We start from the raw sequence: 23,662 nt of genomic DNA, 5'->3' as shown, positions 1-23,662 counted from the left end.
TAAATAAGCATACGAGATTCAGGACTTGGCATATACCATATTTAAAACTTGTTTTTCTCTTTGAAAAAAAAAACAAATAAGCATCTGAAAATTACCTTGTGTTCACGGCACCTATGTGTGGTTGGAAAGACGAGACCCCACCTACAGCAAGAATGGCAAGAGGTATATAAATAAGGAATCCAGGGTAAGCTGCAGTGATCAGTATGTCCCAGAGCACAAAAAGTGATGTGTCACCTCTTAGGGACAAAATGTACCAGCCCAGAATATCCCAGTAAGGATGTACATTTTGCCCATAGGCTTGGTTTTGTTTACAAAATAGTAAGTCACAGTATCTTATTCTTCTAAGATTTAGTTTTAAATGTGTTGCCACAGTAACCCATGGCTCAAAAGCCAGGGAGGATTTGATCTAACATTAAATTCAAACTTAATGCAGTAGACCCTGAGAGGTGTGCTGCTGAGTGAGACTGTGCATGGTCACTACCTAACCAAGCAATAGAGTTGGAGACAATGACGACAGAGCCTGATAGATGCCAGACACAGCAAAAACAATAACGCCTGAGTGCTTCAGTCGGTTGAGTGTCCTACTTTGGCTCAGGTCATGATCTCACCATTCATGATTTAGAGCCTGCATCAGGCTCCCTGCTGTCAGCGCAGAGCCAACTTCAGATCCTCTGTCTCCCTCTCTCTGCCCCTCCCCAACTCATGCTAAGATAAACATTAAAAAATAAATAAATAAAAAGTATATCTGACATGAATTTCAAGTACTTGCCCTTTGCCAATGAGCAGACTCATTGCAGAAGAAACAAAAACAAAATCTTAGATAAGTGACAGACTGGATAGTCAAGTTTAAAATCATCAAGGGTTGGGGTGCCTGGGTGGCTCAGTTGGTTAAGCATCCGACTTTGGCTCAGGTCATGATCTCGCGGTCCGTGGGTTCGAGCCCCATGTTGGGCTCTGGGCTGACAGCTCAGAGCCTGGAGCCTGTTTCAGATTCTGTTGTCTCCCTTTTTCTCTGACCCTCCCCTGTTCATGCTCTCAATCTCTGTCTCAAAAGTAAATAAACATTAAAAAAAAATTTTTTTTTTTAAATAAAATCATCAAGGGTTGACTGGCAGTATATTTCGTTACTAGGAAGCGCTCACAAGGGTTTGCTGGAAAAGAGATTAAACAGCCAGGGATATAGTATGTAGAAAGGAAAGAGTAAAGAAGGTGTGTAATGAAAGCTAGACTGAAATAAAATCTTTGGGTCCTCCTCAAATCTTCCTTCACTGAAGAAATGTGCTTGAAAGTATGACCTAGAAATAACAGGGGCCCCTGGGCTAACTGTAGAAGGGACATTGGCCTTCACTTCCAGTAATTCAGGGACCTGTTGGGGAGACACTTTCTTCTCAATGGGGAAAGGGGAAGTGTGTGGTGCCCAGGGGAGAGACCTTTGGTTCTTTGAGATTTTGAGCAGTGACAAGTTCTCTGCATAGCAAGAAGTGGGGACCTGAGTTCATCTTTGGGGAGGGCCTTTTCTTGGTTCTGTGAAAAGCACTCTCATGGGCCCTTTAGTGGTCAAGCAAGTTTCCACATAACCCAATGTTTGGGGGGAAAACTGTGACATCACAGTTAATCTGAAAGCAGATAGTCTAGAGTTAGACTGAGCAGCAAAGTGAGCTGGTGTGTTAATAGTTGTGTAAAGTTGAGTCATGTTGTAATTTGGTATTAAAGTAAGTGTACCCGCCTAAATGCAGTAGCTCAGAGCTGTCCTAGATTCCAAATGAATATTTATTAAAATGAAAGTACATTATAGGAGTTTAAAATTAGAAAATTTTAAAATAGGATTAAGAATCAGAAATCAAGATAATGGGAGCTCCTAAAGGCAAGTGGAATGAATCACTTATAATTTTCCTCTTGATTCTGTTTCATCCATATAAGCAGAAATTTCTCCACAAAAATGTTGTGAAATATTGAACGACTTAGGGTTAATGACCCCATTTAGGGTTTTTGCCCCTTCACAAAAATTAAACATTTTAGGATCATAGAATGTACTTAAATACTTGTCGATTGAGGTGAGATTTCATTTGTTAGAAAAGTGTTTAGTTCAAGTTCATTTAAAAAGCCCTTGAGAAATGAACGCAGTATTCAAGGTACACACTCTGATTTGACAGAAAGGCCTTAGCTACAGGATTCCAAGTTTCTATCCTTTAAATCAGTGGAAGAAAGGAAATCCAGGCTCTCCAGCCTAGCTTTGGCTTCATCAATAAACTCTCTGGAAGCTCTCTGCAGCGGAGGCCGGGGTGGGCCCATTGGAATCCCAGAAACCAGAGTCATGATGGCTTTCGTCTGCGACACTCCAAAACCTAGACAAGAAAAACAAATGAGGAAATGTGACTGGGACTGTCCACTTTGCCACAAACATCTCAAAGCGAGATCACATTCTTACAGTGACTTCTATGACAGGATAAGGTGGGAATAAAAGAGTGGAACATTTCCGGTCACTATGGCAGACTGAGCAGACACAGGAAATTCCTCTTCCTGTCTCAAACACATAGAAAAGATGGAATATTTTAAACAACTTAACAAACAGTAAAACAAAACAAAGGAAGACTCAAAGTCAACCTCAGAAACAAGGAGGGACCAAAGGTATCGGGAAGAGAGAAGTCAGTGTGGTGAGGAGTTGCTGAAGCCAACTGGTCCAGGAGGATAATCTGATTCAGGGATATACTGCCATGGATTGAATGATAGGACTTCATCGCTAAGACAGAATTTAGTTCAAGTAAACCTAAGAAGTCCCTGAGAAACGCACTATTTAAGATGCTGCTGTTTTAGAGCTGGTGTTATAAAGCTGGCCAGGAATCCAAGAGGAAGCCTTGGGTCTGTGCATAGAGGGGGTTGAATTAAACTAAACTCCCTGTGTGAAACTGGGAGCCAGCCTGCTGGCCTGGACATAGAGAGGCAAGGAAGCTTCATTTCCACCAGGGTTGTGGATGGAAGAAGATCATATGAAAGAAACCCCAAGCTTCTGCCATATATGAACACTGGGTCCACATTTGCATTAGGTACTTGGTGTAAGAACCGGATTAAGAAATTAACCTAAAAACTGGTTAGAATTGGTAAAAGCTCCAACAGAGGCAAATGTAAAACCACTTGTTAGGACACCTTATAAACTAGAGCACAGTGGATTCTCCAGAAAACAAGTCTCTGAAGACAAATTCAGAATTAAAATTTACAAAACACATGAGAAAAAGAAGTCACACAAGAGCTAGCAAATGCTTAACTGACAAATCTTACATCCTGAGAATTGATGATACAGAAATATCTGGGGGAAAAAAACAAAAAGAAACACTAGAAATGAAAAATTTACATTCAGTGAAATGAAATAGTAGAAAACAGAGCTAAACATAGAATTAGGGATTTTGAAGGCGGATCTAAGGAAACAATACAGCACAGCCAGATATTTGTTTTAATCAGCTATCGTTTTTGGATCTAGGGTATGAAACGTAACTTTCTTTTGCTAAGTTAACTAATTGAACATTAGGAAGGAAAATACTAACATGACCAAAGATACAGTATAGTTTGATGAATGCAAAATGGCCCTCCCAGGCTTATTACAAATGGTGGAATAGGGAGCTACCCTCATAGTAAGACTACAAGTTTATTTATTTATTTATTTTAAGCATTTATTTTTTGAGAGTGCAAGTGGGGGAGGAGCAGAGAGAGGGGGACAGAATCTGAAGCAGGCTCTGCACATATAGCAGCAGCAAGCGTGATGTGGGGCTTGAACTCAGAAACCACGAGATCATGACCTGAGCTGAAGCGGATGCTCAACCAACTGAATCACTCAGGTGCCCTGTAGACTACAAATTTATTAAGATAGTCTCTCCTTGACTAAATCACAAAAGCTCCAACCTGCCAAGGAAGTCTGAAACGATTTCTTTAAAGATGTGTTCTCTTGGAGGTCAGGAAGATGGCGGCGTATGAGGACGCTGGGCTCACCGTGCGTCCTGCTGAACACTTAGATTCCACCTACACCTGCCTAAATAATCCAGAAAACCACCAGAGGATTAGCAGAACGGAGTCTCTGGAGCCAAGCGCAGACGAGAGGCCCACGGAAGAGGGTAGGAAGGGCGGCGAGGCGGTGCGCGCTCCACAGACTGGCAGGAGGGAGCCGGGGCGGAGGGGCGGCTCACCGGCCAAGCAGAGCCCCCGAGTCTGGCTGGCAAAAGCGGAGGGGCTGGACGGACTGTGTTCCAACAGCAAGCGTGACTTAGCGTCTGGGAGGTCATAAGTTAACAGCTCTGCTCGGAAAGCGGGAAGGCTGGAGGACAAAGGGAGGGAGAGCTGCTGAGCCCCCGGACGACAGAGCTCAGTTTGGTGGGTGGGGAACAAAGGCGCTCGCCAGCGCCATCTCCCCCGCCCATCCCCCAGCCAAAATTCCAAAGGGAACCAGTTCCTGCCAGGGAACTTGCTGGCTCCGCGCAAACACCCAACTCTGTGCTTCTGCGGAGCCAAACCTCCGGCAGCGCATCTGACTCCCTCCCGCTGCCACAGGGCCCCTCCTGAAGTGGATCACCTAAGGAGAAGCGAGCTAAGCCTGCCCCTCCTGCCCCCGTGCACCTTGCCTACCCACCCCAGCTAATACGCCAGATCCCCAGCATCACAAGCCTGGCAGTGTGCAAGTAGCCCAGATGGGCCACGCCACCCCACAGTGAATCCCGCCCCTAGGAGAGGGGAAGAGAAGGCACACACCAGTCTGACTGTGGCCCCACCGGTGGGCTGGGGGCAGACATCAGGTCGGACTGCGGCCCCGCCCACCAACTCCAGTTATACACCACAGCACAGGGGAAGTGCCCTGCAGGTCCTCACCACTCCAGGGACTATCCAAAATGACCAAATGGAAGAATTCCCCTCAGAAGAATCTCCAGGAAATAACAACAGCTAATGAACTGATCAAAAAGGATTTAAATAATATAACAGAAAGTGAATTTAGAATAATAGTCATAAAATTAATCACTGGGCTTGAAAACAGTATAGAGGACAGCAGAGAATCTCTTGCTACAGAGATCAAGGGACTAAGGAACAGTCATGAGGAGCTGAAAAACGCTTTAAACGAAATGCAAAACAAAATGGAAACCACCACGGCTCGGACTGAAGAGGCAGAGGAGAGAATAGGTGAACTAGAAGATAAAGTTATGGAAAAAGAGGAAGCTGAGAAAAAGAGAGATAAAAAAATCCAGGAATATGAGGGGAAAATTAGAGAACTGAGTGATACACTAAAAAGAAATAATATACGCATAATTGGTATCCCAGAGGAGGAAGAGAGAGGGAAAGGTGCTGAAGGGGTACTTGAAGAAATAATAGCTGAGAACTTCCCTGATCTGGGAAAGGAAAAAGGCATTGAAATCTAAGAGGCACAGAGAACTCCCTTCAGACGTAACTTGAATCGATCCTCTGCACGACATATCATAGTGAAACTAGCAAAATACAAGGATAAAGAGAAAATTCTGAAAGCAGCAAGGGGTAAACGTGCCCTCACATATAAAAGGAGACCTATAAGACTCGTGACTGATCTCTTGAAACTTGGCAGGCCAGAAAGGATTGGCACGAGATTTTCAGTATGCTACACAGCAAAAATATGCAGCCGAGAATCCTTTATCCAGCAAGTCTGTCATTTAGAATAGAAGGAGAGATAAAGGTCTTCCCAAACAAACAAAAACTGAAGGAATTTGTCACCACTAAACCATCCCTACAAGAGATCCTAAGGGGGATCCTGTGAGACAAAGTACCAGGGACATCACTACAAGCATAAAACATACAGGCATCACAATGACTCTAAACCCATATCTTTCTATAATAACACTGAATGTAAATGGATTAAATGCGCCAACCAAAAGACACAGGGTATCAGAATGGATAAAAAAACAAGACCCATCTATTTGCTGTCTACAAGAGACTCATTTTAAACCTGAGGACGCCTTTAGATTGAGAGTGAGGGGATGGAGAACTATTTATCATGCTACTGGAAGTCAAAAGAAAGCTGGAGTAGCCATACTTATATCAGACAAACTAGACTTTAAATTAAAGGCTGTAACAAGAGATGAAGAAGGGCATTATATAATAATTACAGGGTCTATCCATCAGGAAGAGCTAACAATTATAAATGTCTATGCGCCGAATACCGGAGCCCCCAAATATATAAAACAATTACTCATAAACATAAGCAACCTTATTGATAAGAATGTGGTAATTGCAGGGGACTTTAACACCCCACTTACAGAAATGGATAGATCATCTAGACACACGGTCAATAAAGAAACAAGGGCCCTGAATGATACATTGGATCAGATGGACTTGACAGATATATTTAGAACTCTGCATCCCAAAGCAACAGAATATACTTTCTTCTCAAGTGCACATGGAACATTCTCCAAGATAGATCATATACTGGGTCACAAAACAGCCCTTCATAAGTTTACAAGAATTGAAATTATACCATGCATACTTTCAGACCACAATGCTATGAAGCTTGAAATCAACCACAGGAAAAAGTCTGGAAAACTTCCAAAAGCTTGGAGGTTACAGAACACCCTACTAACGAATGAGTGGGTCAACCAGGCAATTAGAGAAGAAATTAAAAAATATATGGAAACAAACAAAAATGAAAATACAACAATCCAAACGCTTTGGGACGCAGCGAAGGCAGTCCTGAGAGGAAAATACATTGCAATCCAGGCCTATCTCAAGAAACAAGAAAAATCCCAAATACAAAATCTAACAGCACACCTAAAGGAAATGGAAGCAGAACAGCAAAGGCAGCCTAAACCCAGCAGAAGAAGAGAAATAATAAAGATCAGAGCAGAAATAAACAATATAGAATCTAAAAAAACTATAGAGCAGATCAATGAAACCAAGAGTGGGTTTTTTGAAAAAATAAACAAAATTGACAAACCTCTAGCCAGGCTTCTCAAAAAGAAAAGGGAGATGACCCAAATAGATAAAATCATGAATGAAAATGGAATGATTACAACCAATCCCTCAGAGATACAAACAATTATCAGGGAATACTATGAAAAATTATATGCCAACAAATTGGACAACCGGGAAGAAATGGACAAATTCCTAAACACCCACACTCTTCCAAAACTCAATCAGGAGGAAATAGAAAGCTTGAACAGACCCATAACCAGCGAAGAAATTGAATCAGTTATCAAAAATCTCCCAACAAATAAGAGTCCAGGACCAGATGGCTTCCCAGGGGAGTTCTACCAGACATTTAAAGCAGAGATAATACCTATCCTTCTCAAGCTATTCCAAGAAATAGAAAGGGAAGGAAAACTTCCAGACTCATTCTATGAAGCCAGTATTACTTTGATTCTTAAACCAGACAGAGACCCAGTAAAAAAAGAAAACTACAGGCCAATATCCCTGATGAATGTGGATGCAAAAATTCTCAATAAGATACTAGCAAATCGAATTCAACGGCATATAAAAAGAATTATTCACCATGATCAAGTGGGATTCATTCCTGGGATGCAGGGCTGGTTCAACATTCGCAAATCAATCAACATGATACATCACATTAACAAAAAAAAAGAGAAGAACCATATGATCCTGTCAATCGATGCAGAAAAGGCCTTTGACAAAATCCAGCACCCTTTCTTAATAAAAACCCTTGAGAAAGTCGGGATAGAAGGAACATACTTAAAGATCATAAAAGCCATTTATGAAAAGCCCACAGCTAACATCATCCTCAACGGGGAAAAACTGAGAGCTTTTTCCCTGAGATCAGGAACACGACAGGGATGCCCACTCTCACCGCTGTTGTTTAACATAGTGCTGGAAGTTCTAGCATCAGCAATCAGACAACAAAAGGAAATCAAAGGCATCAAAATTGGCAAAGATGAAGTCAAGCTTTCACTTTTTGCAGATGACATGATATTATACATGGAAAATCCGATAGACTCCACCAAAAGTCTGCTAGAACTGATACATGAATTCAGCAAAGTTGCAGGATACAAAATCAATGTACAGAAATCAGTTGCATTCTTATACACTAACAATGAAGCAACAGAAAGACAAATAAAGAAACTGATCCCATTCACAATTGCACCAAGAAGCATAAAATACCTAGGAATAAATCTAACCAAAGATGTAAAAGATCTGTATGCTGAAAACTATAGAAAGCTTATGAAGGTAATTGAAGAAGATTTAAAGAAATGGAAAGACATTCCCTGCTCATGGATTGGAAGAATAAATATTGTCAAAATGTCAATACTACCCAAAGCTATCTACACATTCAATGCAATCCCAATCAAAATTGCACCAGCATTCTTCTCGAAACTAGAACAAGCAATCCTAAAATTCATATGGAACCACAAAAGGCCCCGAATAGCCAAAGTAATTTTGAAGAAGAAGACCAAAGCAGGAGGCATCACAATCCCAGACTTTAGCCTCTACTACAAAGCTGTAATCATCAAGACAGCATGGTATTGGCACAAAAACAGACACATAGACCAATGGAATAAAATAGAAACCCAGAACTAGACCCACAAACGTATGGCCAACTCATCTTTGACAAAGCAGGAAAGAACATCCAATGGAAAAAAGACAGCCTCTTTAACAAATGGTGCTGGGAGAACTGGACAGCAACATGCAGAAGGTTGAAACTAGACCACTTTCTCACACCATTCACAAAAATAAACTCAAAATGGATAAAGGACCTGAATGTGAGACAGGAAACCATCAAAACCTTAGAGGAGAAAGCAGGAAAAGACCTCTCTGACCTCAGCCGTAGCAATCTCTTATTCGACACATCCCCAAAGGCAAGGGTATTAAAAGCAAAAGTGAATTACTGGGACCTTATGAAGATAAAAAGCTTCTGCACAGCAAAGGAAACAACCAACAAAACTAAAAGGCAACCAACGGAATGGGAAAAGATATTTGCAAATGACATATCGGACAAAGGGCTAGTATCCAAAATCTATAAAGAGCTCACCAAACTCCACACCCGAAAAACAAATAACCCAGTGAAGAAATGGGCAGAAAACATGAATAGACACTTCTCTAAAGAAGACATCCGGATGGCCAACAGGCACATGAAAAGATGTTCAACGTCGCTCCTCATCAGGGAAATACAAATCAAAACCACACTCAGATATCACCTCACGCCAGTCAGAGTGGCCAAAATAAACAAATCAGGAGACTATAGATGCTGGAGAGGATGTGGAGAAACGGGAACCCTCTTGCACTGTTGGTGGGAATGCAAATTGGTGCAGCCGCTCTGGAAAGCAGTGTGGAGGTTCCTCAGAAAATTAAAAATAGACCTACCCTATGACCCAGCAATAGCACTGCTAGGAATTTATCCAAGGGATACAGGAGTACTGATGCATAGGGGCACTTGTACCCCAATGTTTATAGCAGCACTCTCAACAATAGCCAAATTATGGAAAGAGCCTAAATGTCCATCAACTGATGAATGGATAAAGAAATTGTGGTTTATATACACAATGGAATACTACGTGGCAATGAGAAAAAATGAAATATGGCCTTTTGTAGCAACTTGGATGGAACTGGAGAGTGTGATGCTAAGTGAAATAAGCCATGCAGAGAAAGACAGATACCATATGGTTTCACTCTTATGTGGATCCTCAGAAACTTAACAGAAACCCATGGGGGAGGGGAAGGAAAAAAAAAAAAAAAAAAAAGAGGTTAGAGTGGGAGAGAGCCAAAGCATAAGAAACTGTTAAAAGCTGAGAACAAACTGAGGGTTGATGGGGGGTGGGAGGGAGGGGAGGGTGGGTGATGGGTATTGAGGAGGGCACCTTTGGGGATGAGCACTGGGTGTTGTATGGAAACCAATTTGGCAATAAATTTCATATATTAAAAAAAAATAAAAATAAAAAAATAAAGATGTGTTCTCTTAAATCATAAAAATTATCTTCAAGAGTCCACATTCAAACGCAAATATTCTGGGGGCACCTGGGTGGCTCAGTCCATCAAGTGTTTGACTCGATTTCAGTTCAGGTCAGGATCTCACAGTTTGTGAGTTCAAGTCCCACAACGGGCTCTCTGCTAACGGTGTGGAGCCTGCTTGGGATTCTCTCTTTCCCCTTCTCTCTCTCTCTCTCTCTCTCTCTTATGAAATAAGTAAACTTAAAAAAAATGCAAATATTCTGGCAAGAGTATCAGCTAGTATGTTAGAGCTGTATGTGGCAGAAATGTTGCAGTGTCACTGCTAGACAATCTTATATGTACACAAGCACACTTTTAGCTCTAGTTTTAATAGTTTAATATTTATTTAAATGTACCTTAGGAACATACACACCTACCACACCAAACCCACACTTTTGTGAAAAGTATGGCTTAGGTAGGACAAGGGAATAATATAGTACTTGTGGCACATAAATAGGACAACAATCATGGAAGTGGAAGAGCGAATGGGAAACAGCGTCTTCGAAGGATTAAGAGAGCTAGTGGAGGACCTTGTAGGAATGAGGTGCTCCATATGATAGGTGCTTGGAGCTCGGGAGGAGTTGCCAGAAGACAAAAGGCTCTGAAAGGGAGGTGGGAGGTCTGCCAAGAACAAACCTAAAACTGGACTCGACCCAAGTTCTCAGAAAGGGCCAACCTCCTCAAGAGGTGGACTAAATGGTGGCATTTGTCACGGGATAAGATTTAGGAGATTGTGAGGAGGTTTCTCTATGCAAATTCACTGTATTTCCCTCAAATTCTACTCTGTCCTATTATCCAAACCTCCATCATCTGAGCTTACTTATGTTAATAAACTCTCTTTACATTGCAAATACTCTTGGGAGAGCTGTCAGTCATTCACAATTTAGTAAGGTCTGTGTTCAGACTGCCTTCCCCCACCAAGCCCTCGGGCTGAAATCTGCGTGGTAGAATTTTAATGAGCAAGGGCAGGATGGTGGGAGAAAAGGATAAAAAAAAATGGTGTGCAGAGGCGGGGGAGGCAAACAACGTGGTAAAATGGAGGATTGAGATTTGTGGAAGGGTGCCAAAGACTCTCCAAATAGGTTTACTTCACCATTTTATAGGGTTGGCCTTAAAGCTAGTATTGGAAATAAAACTCTGCTTGCAACGGAACAGGAAGAAGTGTCCTTGTTGGGGGAGCCTGGGTGGCTCAGCTGACTGAGTGTCCGACTTCAGCATAGGTCACGATCCAACATTTGGTGGGTTCGAGCCCTACACTGGGTTTTGCACCAACAGCACAGAGCCTGCTTCAGATTCTCTCTCCCTTTCTCTCTGCCCCTCCCCTGCTCTCTCTCTCTCAAAAATAAACATCAAAAAAAATTTTTTTAAAGGTGTCCTTGTTGAACCCTCACAGTGATGGTGTTCCATTTCCTTTACACTCATAGCAGGCAAAGCAGAAAACTTACCAAGTTTGAGCACAAAGTTGATAAATCTCTGAATGCAAAACTGGAAAGGAAAAAGAAAAACACAAATCTATAGTCAGTATTACTAAGCTGTGATAACAATTTAGAAATTTTGGAAGTCAAAGGACAGAAACCCCAAACTAAAAAGCCCACATACCCTAGTTGTCTGAAGGCCTGTCAGAGTGGGAAAAAACAGCCAAGTGAGGTTGGGGTTGAGATCCACCCAGGAGAAGGTAGGATCTTTTCACATACATAAGCTTTATTAAAAGGGCTCTTGCAGAAAAGAAGCGCCAAAGATAGAATTGTAGGCTAGAGCTAAGATGGGGGCAGGCACCCTTTATTCATCTAGCTTGCATAGCTAAACTATCAGCTATTGTGGCTGTTCTCAAACTGAGGTACACTAACCTCTGGGGCACTTTCTTTCCAAGATACCTAAGGGACACTTAGCCAAGGCTAAGATTTATGGGGATAAATAATTTCTAGATCCTCAACATCCATAAATGCTATTTTCTAAAACTGATGAGGTGAAGAATTCGCATGTAATACAGCTACAGGTTGTCCTTTTGTATTTCCTTTTCGTAGTCCTTTTTCTCCCACTTTTGAAAAAAAATAAAGACATACCTCCCATATCACTGCCTTGGGACACCTCTGGGAACCAAATAAAGGAGCAGATCAAAATACTGGTATTGGCACTGACAAAGTGACAAAGCGACTCCTCTAATTAATGGGTAACGAGTCCTCTAAAAAACCATAGGGCTTTCAACTTCTTGCTTTCAACATTATTTTCAATGTTGCTACCCAGGCTGTTAGCTGAAAATCACTAAAGCATTCTGTGATTTTTAACATGACTCAAAAACTGTTCAAAGAATTGAGTGACTTTGCTGTAACAAAATTTCTTCCATTCCTACAGGGTTTCGCAGCACTCATTTCTCTAAAAACAAAAACCAGAAATAATATCGATGCTGAAATTAAACTCATGCTAGCATTAAGTAATATTCATCCAAGAATTTGTGAACTAATTCATAAGAAAAAGACTCCATCCGTCTCATGAAGAGATACCTTTTCAGTAACATTTTACTCTTATGTTGTTTTCATCAACTGTATACAGTCTAGTAACAGAAAATTCTGTGCAGAATGAAATTTTAACACCCAGAACCTTACAAACACGTATGTATTTATGTTCTTTTCTCCCTCTCACACAAACTGTAGCACATCACATTCATGACTCTATACCCTGCTGCTTTTTTACATTTAATATATCATGGAATATTTCCAGGCCTGTACATAGAAAACTATCTCACCCTTTTAAGGGCTGCATAGAATTCCATTGCGTAACTCAAACACAATGCATTTAACCATTTCCTTATGGATGGATATTTGGGTTGTTTCCATCTTTTGCTTTTATAAACAAGGTTGTACGGAACATCTCTGTACATGTGTCATTTCACTTATGTAAATATAACAGATGGCATTTAAGTCCATTAGAATGAATAAATTCTGCCCTAACTTTTTGCTTCTTCACTTGATTGTATATTCCCTTAGAGCAGAGACCAGTATTAATGAAGTTATGCACTTGGCCCAGCCCTTGGCATATAAATAAATGAGTAAATGAGACCCACTCACACTAGCCTTCTATAAGAATAAAACAGAGAATGTGGTAAACTAAATTCCTTACCAATACTACTTTGAGTGGGACTAATGGGGGAAAAGAAAGAGATGGAAACCGGACCAGTCAATGAAAGAAACCACTAAATGGAAGGGCTCCTATCACAGCTGTTTTACTGTCTACTCCATCATATGGTTTCCCTGTCATTCAGCTTAGAACAGATTGGAATTTTCAGAAATAACTTTCACTGGGAAACTAAGGAAAAAGAAAATAACCATTGGTGCAAAAAAAAAAAAAAAAAAAAAGGCAAAGTCTGCACAATTCAGACAGACTTCTTATCTTAATTTAAACCAAAGTCTTGTCAATGTTTGGTTTAGTTGGCAAAGCTTCCGAAGTCCCTACCCTGTTCTTGTTCTCAGCTTCACGTGATCTGAGGCTGAACAAAGGCAACTATTAAATCAGCTATTTAAACTTGAAATAGGAAGTAGATTTAGGATCGCTCAATGTTCAGGTCTAAAAGGTGGGGAATTAATCATTCCTGGCAATTGCTACCTCACATTCTCTCTGACTTGGAGCTCAGGTCACCCCTCTCCCTCTAACCTCCAGGATGTTCTGCACTTCTGCTCTATAATCTCTAATTTCCCTAAAGGCAGCCTGTCTTGTTAAAAAAGATTCCTTATCTGAATCTTATTGGGACTGAGCACCTGCTCTGATCTTGCCTATGCCTTTCATTCAGCTTATTTTCTTGGGATACTCTACTCTGTCACTTTATTATACTCCACTCAGTCACTTTGATTATTTACTATTTCGGAGGCCAAGTCCTTCTCTTGTGCCTACCCTCTTTCTTTCCATCCCATTCCACTTGTGTTGAGTACACATATTACCCAGCTGCGAGATTGGTTCTGCCCTTCAGGAGTCTCTTCATTCTCTGGACAGCTGGCCTGTCCTCCATGTAGCATTAACAGTGGCCACTATCCCCCCCGGGTCCTCCCTGTAAAGCATCATCTCCTGCTGCTTTTCTCTTCCTAGTTCAAAGCCAGTGTCTCCTTTTAGATCACTCACTAGGCTCTTGTTTCTGCCTGGTGGATGCTTCCACCAGTTCTCAGCACACTGCAAGTGAAGGTGACTGACTGGCTCTGACTTCAGCTCAAGTCTTCCCATTTGGGGTTACCAGCTTCACAGCTTCTTCATAAACTCTGGAGACTTGGGTGTCAGGTCCTCAAGGGGACAGCATTTGGTCACATTTTTCCCAGAAATCTATCACTGTTATTTCATACTCACAAAAATACTTTGAACATAGAGTAAAAGATCGTTTGTAGGAGGAACAGAGAGAGATCATTCCCGTACAGGGCCGGTCCTGATTCGACTTGCAGGGAACACGGACAATGGGGACAGGTTTGGTTTTAAACAAGAACAGGTAAGAAGCAGAAGGAAAATGAAGAGAGAGGCAGCTGGGCAATTTTAACAAGGGCAGGTAAGGTAGGAGTGCTGATGAGAAAGAATAAGAATTATCCAGTGGAAAGAAAAGTGGCTGTGATTTATATGAAGGGAAAATCAAGTTAACCTGATGGTTCAGGGCTGAAGAGAAGTCCTTTCGTTCAAAAGCCTCCAACATCTGGTTTGTCTTTTTTCCCAGGTAGTTATAGGTACTAGAAAGAAAACAGTATACACTGCAAGATCAATAACTCAGCGGGAGAGGTTCTTCCAATCCCTTTGATGCTTAAAAGGGAAAAATATACCAGGCCTTCCAGAAGTGTATTTTTTGGCCCTAATCTATTAGAGATCAGGTGTCTTCAGTTCTGAGTTTTGTAGCAACACTAAGCAGTGCCAAGAGGAGGCACAGAACACCAAAGGGGATAAAGAAAAGGAAGAAAAATGGAAAATGATAAAGTTAGAAGAAAAGGGAAAAAAGTGAGAGATGGAGTTAGTGTGTTTGGTAGGGAGTAAATGAGGCCAACACCTGCCTCAGGGCACATGTGCAGGCACAATGCTAGCCAAGAGCTATGGATAAAATATAGCATCTGAGCTGAGGCCTTGAAGTCTTATGCTGAAGAACTGGGTGAATGGGGCAAATCCCAGCAGATTGTCTAAATTCTCTGCCCAGTTTATATACTACCTGTAACATATATGCTTAATTCATATATTATCTAGAAGCTAGTTTCTAATAATAATGTTAATAAAGATAATAAAACAAGAGATCATTTACTGTCTATTGTGTTCCAGGTGCATGACATAAATCATGTCTAATCCTCTCAAAGCCCTGCAGGGTAAGCCTGGCTTCTGTTTCACTGTGAAAAGACTCCGGCTTAAAGAAGGCTACAGAGTTGTGGCAAAGGCTTTCACCACCTCACACCACCAACTATTACAATTCAGCAAACATAAAAGTGAGAATAAGTCCTTTGATCTGACAGAGTGTAGGCTGGAAAAAAAAAGTCTCTAGCTACCAATAAAGACAAATATCTTAGACTAATCACTGAATTTTTAGAGAAATCGGCAAGGTAGATGTTTACAGAAATTCTTAACAAGGATGCTTCCCCAGTGTCGAGCAACTTCTCATAGAGTTAAGTCAGTATCAGAAAAATATATTTATCTTGGTATATGAAGAACAGAATGTTGTTGGTACTTCATATATGTAGACCCTGGAATGAGCAGCAAGGGATTCCAAGAATGTGAAGTTCCACATTACCTTCTGGTCATAAAGTAAGGAAAAATAAAACATAATAGCTGAGATAAGTCACTTATAGATGTGGAACACTTCTAGGTCACGATATGTACGTGAACGTCAGGAGAGTTTCAGAATACTAAAATTCAAATCCCAGGGGTCTTAGGCATATTTGGTTAGAGAGAATGTGATTATAGTGAAGAAGAAATAAAGTCTAACCAAATGTACTTTGCCTCCAGATTATGTTGACAGAATTAAAAATGCCAAATGGGGGCCCAAAAAAACAGAAGTCAAAAAAGTAAGAATTTACAGCAGAAAAAAGTAAGAATTTCACAGCCAGCATATCCAGGCATTCAGGTCTCCTTGGCAGAAATGTCCCTGTAGTGACAATGGATATTTCTGGCCATCCTGACTTGGTGAATAAGCCATTAAATTATCCAACTTAATTATTCTTTTCTTTTAAATAAATTTGTAAGTTATTTATTTATTTATTTATTTATTTGAGAGAGAGAGAGAGAGAGAGACAGACAGACAGACAGACATCGTGAGTGGGGTAGGGGCAGAGAGAGAGGGAGACAGAGAATCCTAAGCAGGATCTGCACTGTCAGCACAGAGCCTGTCATGGGGCTCAAACTCATGAAACCATGAGATCATGACCTGAGCTGAAATCAAGAGTCGGATGCTTCAACGACTGAGCCACCCAGGAGCTCCCAACTTAATTATTCTTCATCAAAGCCGCACTCACCAAGACATGTTATCAATATTACTTTGCTTCTCCCTACACTTTTCCTATAGGGAGGAAATGTACTTTCAGTGAATACAAATTATTTCAATCAATCCCTTGTAGGTACTTTTCTAATAAATTAGGTTACCATGTGCAGTGGACATGCTAATCGAATTTCCTGCCTTCCCTAGCCTGTCTAAGTAGGCATCAGGCCACATAATTCTACTTTCTTGGCTGCAGGTGACTGGACTTCAGGCAAACTGAACAGGAGGTGCGATCTGGTGACATCCTGAGGTGCCATGCTTGGGCAGCCATGATTGGCCATATGCACACGCTGACGCACAGCAAGCCCACGTGGAGAGCCAGAGGGGAAATAGAGGGTTGTGCAGAGAGACACAGGGGCGAGAGTCTCCAGAGGGCCACAGACAGGAGAGTGCTCTGCTGTGGCTGCTGAGAGATTTGCAGTTCTGGGTTCTCATCTTCTCTGAGGCCTGGCTGCACTTCCTCCTCTTGAGTTTTATGTAATTTTCCAGTAGTTTATACCTTATCTTTGTCTACATTAGCTCCTTTGAATGGGTTTCTGTTACTAGTAACTAAATAATTTCTGACGGGTTCTGTGCATGCTCTTGGTTCTGGTGCCTCACCTCTGATTGCAGCAGAGGCTTGTAGGGACAATGATTGGGTTGCTAACAAACTGCTATGCCCTACTTAATTCCTTTGTACTGAAAGACTGGGGGAAAGAAAGGCAATTTGTATTAAAAACGGTGTCTGTGCAAGAAGTATAACCAATTAGGTGGTGACTACCTCTCCCTGGGGGACTTGACACTTATAACTGTTGGGAAAAATGCGTCATGCTTACCTGCCCACCGCTCCCGTTGCTCCCATCACCAGGGCACTCAGTAGTTGCTAGTCAAAAACAGACACAGAGTATTCGCTTTTATGAACAAGAGAAAGCAAGAGGCTGCTGCTCTATAGCTTTGTAAATGGTTCCAGAGGGCAACTAACCTGACAAGTGAGCGACTTACCTCATCCACCCCAAAAAGGAAAGCAAACTGCCGCTCGCGATTCTGATCAACACATTGCCCGAAGTCTAAGAGATCTGTGTCACTGAACTTCAGCCCTTGGAAGGTGGGGATCTTCTCCTGAATCCCATCCAGCAATTCCTCAGCACGAACTGCTCAAAACAGTCAATGCCTCACTAATCTGCACACTCCAGAAGATGCCAAACCGCGTCTTGTAGGTCCCCCTGCATCTGCACACAGTGCCAGAACCTGTTCTCAGCTGGACGTCACGCACCCTCACCTAGTAGTTCCTGTACACTTGTCAAATTACAGCCCCAACCCTTCTGTTCTTTGAAGACAACACGTGCATGTTTCCAAGGCGCAACTTCTACTTTTTTCTTTTAAGGAAGTAGAAAGGAATGAAATCTAAAAAATAAGCCCCTAAGAAATGTCATCTAATTGTAACAATCTCCTTGTTGGAGAAGCATAGTAACGATAAAAGAAAAGCCAGAAGAGAAGTGAGGAGGGCTCAGGGTACCTCAGTACCTACCGCACTGAGAATACGGTAGAGGACATGGTAGACACAGTCTTTCTCCTTGAGGGTCTTACAGGCTTGTGTCTTCTCACATAAGAAGCAGGGGTGTGCGCGATAGACACAACATATCTGCTAGAAGTGCCTACGTGTCAGCTCGTCTTTCACACTTAAAAACTTCCATTATAAGGAAGTGTCAACGATGGATAACACTGACTTATTGTGGATCAACTGGAACTGGCTGGTCAACAATATTATGCTTTGATGACGTGGGGTGGAGTGGGATGGAGTGGGAGTTTTCTTAGTGAAACAGGGTAAGATATGGGATGGAGGGACAGAAACATTGAAAGAAGCCACACTTACTCTTTACCCCCGTCAAGGCAGGAATGTGATAGTAATAAAATGGCAATGCTGGGGCCGCATCAGCCACCTCCTTCAGGAAATTAATCAAGACATCTGAAAGAAGAGCAGGAAAAGCCGTGGTGTGAACAAGCATATAAAACACTGGCTTTCCCTGCTAAAAAAAAAAAACAAAAAAAAGAACCATCTAATGAAATGCAACCATCCCTCTCAGCAGCTGAAAATTCTTGATCACTTTTATCATCCCTGAGATTGTTACGGCAATGTCATTGCAGCTTGTTCCATTCAAAGTTTTATTTTCCTTTCTGGAGAAAGGCCAAAATAAGATGATCACTTTCGTACCATACTAAAATACTATTAAAAAACTGGTGCAAACCCTCCCAGGTATTAAGAGAAGATCATGAAATACTCTCATAAAAGCCAGAAGCCCATCAAGAAGACTTTTATGCTCTTTCCCCACAAGGGTTAAACGTGGTCAGGGAACAAGAAGGAATCTGCATTAGGATCAGAATCATCAAGTTTTAACTGAGAAAATTCTACAACAAAGAGGTAAACAACATTTGCTTAAAGAGGGAAGTTATAAGAATAGAGGCATATCTCACAATAATTCAACCAGAGGCTGGTTCTTTCCCTGTTTGGGGAGAAATCCAGATATGGCAGAAGAGAACTCACTCTACTTTACTGAGAAGTTGCAATTTCCTGCATCATCCACTGTGAGCTTCAACTGCAACATTACTGCAGATGATAAATAAATCTAGCAGACTTGCTTGCACTTTGGCTAGTGGGAAAGAGATTTAAAAAAAAATTTTTTTAACATTTATTTATTTTTGAGAGAGAGAGAGAGAGAGAGAGCACAAGCAGGGGAGGGGCAGAGAGAGGGAGACAGAATCTGAAGCAGGCTCCAGGCTCTGAGCTGTCAGCACAGAGCCCAAGTGGGGGCTCCAACTCACCAACTGCGAGATCATGACCTGAGCCTAAGTTGGATGCTTAACCGACTGAGCCACCCAGGCTTCCCTAGCTATGTATTTATTTAATCATGCATGCAATCATGGATTGTCTGTTTTCAATCTTTTAAAAATTTGCATTTCTTTGTTAATCAGGAGGATTAAAAAGACTCAGTATACTTGGAAACCACAAGTAGTTTCCATAGAGAAAGCAGAGAAGGAGAAAGCAATTAACTTGTTATTTTGGGAGACAATGGATGTTTCTGTGAAATCTCCCTCAAATTCATTACTCATTCAATCTTGAATAGAACGTGTATTCTCAAGATGCCCATCACTTATATTCCTCTGTTTTGAGAAAACCGGTCCCATGTTTTGCCATGTTACTCTGACACTCTGCAAAACCGGCTGGACTAGGAGTGAATACCTGACTCAAACAGGCACCTATAGGCTGACCCGGGGCTTGGTGGATGAAGACCCAATCAGATTGTTTGGCAAAGGAGTTGAAGCCCTTCTCAAAGGAGTATTTTCTCACATGGATCCAGGGAGGCCAGATATCCTGGACCACTGCTGTATACTACTGCAACTGCACACTGTCAGTCCATAAAACTTTACTTTCACGAGTTCAGTGTAACCATTTTGAATGCAGGCAAAAAGAAGCGGCCCGTGTGAGGCACCATGTGTTTGGACCGTCTACTTACCTTTGTTCCATGGCTTGAGAAAGAAAGGCGCAATGACAGCGATGCCATCGGCTCCTATTTCTGCTGCGTGTCGGGCCTTTAAAAGAAGAAATAAGACCATTGTGGGTCTAGTCACAATTCTGATATGTGGGTGTGGGGGTTTCCCCACATCAGCAAGCAATTCTCTGATACCAGCTGTGTGTCCCACAATTCTACTCAACTCTGATGCTATCTACCTGGAGACAGAATCAGATTCCACAGGTTAAGGGCTCAGTCCTATAAGACTACTCCACCTCCTCCAACTTTAGATGCCAGTCAGAAGCCCAGGTTGTCACCTGTGTTTCTGGCTCACTGGCTACAGGCTGGGGGTTCCAATGATTCCCTCCTTGGGTTGATTAATTTGCTAGAGCAGCTCACAGAACTCAGAGAAACTATTTATTTACTAGATCACCGGTTTATTGTAAGAGGATATTACTCAGGAACAGCCAGGTGGAAGAGATGCATAGCATCAGGGACAGAGACAGGGCTTATGGTTTCCACATCTTCTCCCAGCACCGGGGCACCACTCTCCCCAGATTGCCACATGTTCACCAACATGGAAGCTCTCTGAAACCTGCCTTTTTGGGTTTTAATAGAGGCTTCCCCGTAGAGGCACCATTGATTAAATCACTGACCTCTGGTGACTGATTCAACCTCCAGTTCCTCCTCCCTCTCCAGGGGTGGAGGTCGAGTAGGACTGAAAGTTCCAACTCTCTAATCATGTGGTTGGTTCTCCTGGCAACCAGCCCTCACCCTTAGTTGCATTCTTTTTAATTTTTTAAATGTTTACTTATTTTTGAGAGAGAGAGAGAGAGAGAGGCAGAGAGAGAGGGAGACACAGAATCTGAAGCAGGCTCCAGGCTCTGAGCTGTCAGCACAGAGCCCGATGTGGGGTCGAACTCACAGAGCATGAGATCATGACCTGAGCCAAAGTTGGACGCTTAACCCACAGAGCCACCCAGGCGCCCCTCGATTAGTTGCATTCTAAAAGCCACCTCATTCATGTAACCAGAGACACCTTTATTGCTCTCATCACAGAGAATTCCAAGAGTGTTAGGAACTCTGTGCCAAAAGCTGAGCAAAGACCAAATACATATTTATTATAAATTACAATATCACTTGGAATAAGTGACTTATTATATGCACCGTCAGTTAGATAATGAGAGTAGCAACAAACTACTGACAGTAGCACTTGAAGTGATGCAACTGATGCATCACTAGAGAACAGAAAATAAGCCAAATTTAATGATAAATGTCATTACCAGGAAAATCCCAAATTGCAAAGTAGAGACCGCTGTTGGAGGTGGCCTGTGCATTTAATCTGATTCTTCTTCAGACTCTGTCAGTACAAAAAAACCTTGCTAAAGCAGACATGAGTGGTTCATTAAAGAGAAACTTGCAGGTGTAATTTCTCTTCTAGTGTTCAGCCCATTGGATCCATTGGATGATGCTATCTTTCCTGTCAGTGCTTTAATAGTCATATTTTAAAACTTATTCTAAATTTATTTAAAAATTTTAATTTATGGATTGGGAATGAAGTTGAGGATGGTTGAGAAGAAAAAGATTATGCACATAAAGGAAGATACACTGTACCACTATTCTGAGGTTTTCTCAGATTTCTCCAGGAAAAACAACATTTCCTTCTGCTGGGCCCTCAAACATCCTTATCTATTTCAAGTAGAGTACCTAAAGACTACTACATGGCAAGAGAGTTGTGTACAGTGACTCAAATAGAATGAGATCCCTGAGGGCAGGGGTCAGATTTTACTCTTGTGTACAGTTAGTTAATCATGGTGCTGAGCACACAGCAGGGACTTGCGGATTGCTTCAGAACATGTCCCACTACCTAAAATGGAAACACGCTTCCCTTTTGAGGCTTTAATATCTATACCTAATAGATGTTATTAGCTTTCTGCAGAAGTAGGAGAGCCAAAAAGAAGAATGGGATATAGTCCAAAGACCAATTGTGACATTGGGTGTAATTTCATTAACATGGGGTTGGAATGTAATGTATCTGACTAATTTGTTTTAGCACTCTGTTTAGGGCAAGAAGTAGAAGGGTAACCTTAGCTGGAAATAAGGAAAAAGGAAACAGCGAAAGACAGTTGATGGCAGTGCCCATTCAAACCCCATCCAATGGAGTTATGGCTAAGCAGATACAAAATTATCATCTCATTGGTAAGATTATCCCCATAGTAGGGGATTATCCCTATAGCAGGGGATTATCCCTATAGCAGGGGATTATTTCTATACTAAGATTATACTCTTCTAGTGGTTAGCCCAATAGAGGACGGTTTTCATGTCATGACATGACAATACTTTAAAATTTATGTCACACATAGGGAAAGAAAGCAATTGAAAAGAGATGGGAAAAAAAAGGTTTCCTACATGATACTACCTAAACTGAAAGACCTATCGAGAATAAGAAGGATAAATCAAGTCTCCAACTTCTGATTTTAGGCTTATTAAGCAACCATCTAGCAATATGTCTTCCTGTGTGGCTTGCCAAGAGTGTTGAACTGCAATTTTGCAAATATGTATAATGCATTCCATTTCTAAATTCAGTAATAGGAAAAACAAAATGCATCAAGAAGATGTTGAGGCCAGGTCAAGTCATTGGAATCTTTGGAATTAGAATATATAAATTCTGAAAACATGGTTAATTTAGCAGTGGTCCAGGTACTAGGCCTTCTGGTAAACACTGCAACATTGTTGAGCTTTCTTTTTTTACCCAATTCACAAAGTCCTGGAACCACCAGGTCATGTACTTTTCTGCCAGCAACTTTGACTCCTTCTACTCCTACCCTTTGCTCCATCTAATCTGCTAATCTTCAAACCCAGAGCAATCCAATTGTTTGTGTTCTTGAACCTATGTTCTGGTTGAAGACTGTCCCTAGGAAGAAATTTCCATAACCTAGTTGAATGGTGGTATGAGAAATTTATGACTCAGCTTCAGTTGGTTTTCAGCACCACTGGGCAATCCTTTTTAAAAATTTGACTAATTAGGGGTACCTGGCTGGCTCAGTCAGAAGAGCATGTGACTGACTCCTAATCTCAGGGTTTTGAGTTCAAGTCTGCCAAATGTGGGGCATATAAGTTACTTAAAAAAAATTTTTTTTGTGACAAAATCACATAAAATTTACCACTTTAATCATTTTTAAGTGTACAGTTCAGCAGTTATGAAACATATCTCTACAACTTTTCTTTTAATTTTATTAATTTAAAAAATTTTTAAAAATATTTTATTTATTTTTGAGACAGAGAGACAGAGTGTGAGCAGGGGAGGGGCAGAGAGAGAGGGAGACACAGAGTCCCAAGCAGGCTCCAGGCTCTGAGTTGTCAGCACAGAACCTGACGCTGGGCTCAAACCCGTGAACCTTGAGATCATGACCTAAGCTGAGGTGGGACGCTCAAAGGACTAAGCCACCCAGGCGCCCCTCTACAACTTTTCATCTTCCAGATCTGAAACTCTATACCCATTAAACAATTCTTCTTTTTCTCTCCCTCTAGCCCCTGATATCCACCATTCTACTTTGTTTTTATGAATCTGACTACTTTAGATACCTCATTTAAGAAGAATCATATAGTATTTGTTTTCTAGTGACTGGCTTATTTAACATAATGTCCTCAAGGAGGTTCACCTACATTACAGCATGTGACAGGATAGATTTCTTTCCTTTTTAAGGCTGAATAATATTCCACTGTATTGTTAAAAAGAAAATCACAGGACCCAGATGGA

General features: G+C 41.5%; 1 protein-coding gene across 5 annotated transcripts in view; it reads right to left on the bottom strand.

The window, feature by feature from the left end:
- Positions 1–1,752: 1,752 nt before the first annotated feature.
- NPL (N-acetylneuraminate pyruvate lyase) overlaps positions 1,753–23,662 on the bottom strand; it is a 44,084-nt gene continuing 22,174 nt past the window's right edge. For 3 of the 5 annotated variants that reach the window (XM_045452612.1, XM_045452611.1, XM_045452615.1), the window contains 7 exons: positions 19,906–19,981; positions 18,267–18,359; positions 17,396–17,544; positions 17,230–17,276; positions 14,549–14,633; positions 11,382–11,421; positions 1,753–2,345 (listed from right to left, as the gene is read on the bottom strand). In XM_045452612.1, the coding sequence (XP_045308568.1) occupies positions 2,161–2,345; positions 11,382–11,421; positions 14,549–14,633; positions 17,230–17,276; positions 17,396–17,544; positions 18,267–18,359; positions 19,906–19,981 (675 nt within the window). In that variant the 3' untranslated portion in view covers positions 1,753–2,160. The remainder of the gene's footprint in view (positions 2,346–11,381; positions 11,422–14,548; positions 14,634–17,229; positions 17,277–17,395; positions 17,545–18,266; positions 18,360–19,905; positions 19,982–23,662) is intronic. The other 2 variants (XM_045452613.1, XM_045452616.1) reach the window with 2 other exon arrangements.

Source organism: Leopardus geoffroyi, chromosome C3, assembly GCF_018350155.1.
Source record: "Leopardus geoffroyi isolate Oge1 chromosome C3, O.geoffroyi_Oge1_pat1.0, whole genome shotgun sequence".
NCBI classification, from domain to species: Eukaryota; Metazoa; Chordata; class Mammalia; order Carnivora; family Felidae; genus Leopardus; species Leopardus geoffroyi.
Note: the sequence above shows the minus strand (reverse complement) of the source record. Positions and strands in the feature narration are given on the sequence as shown.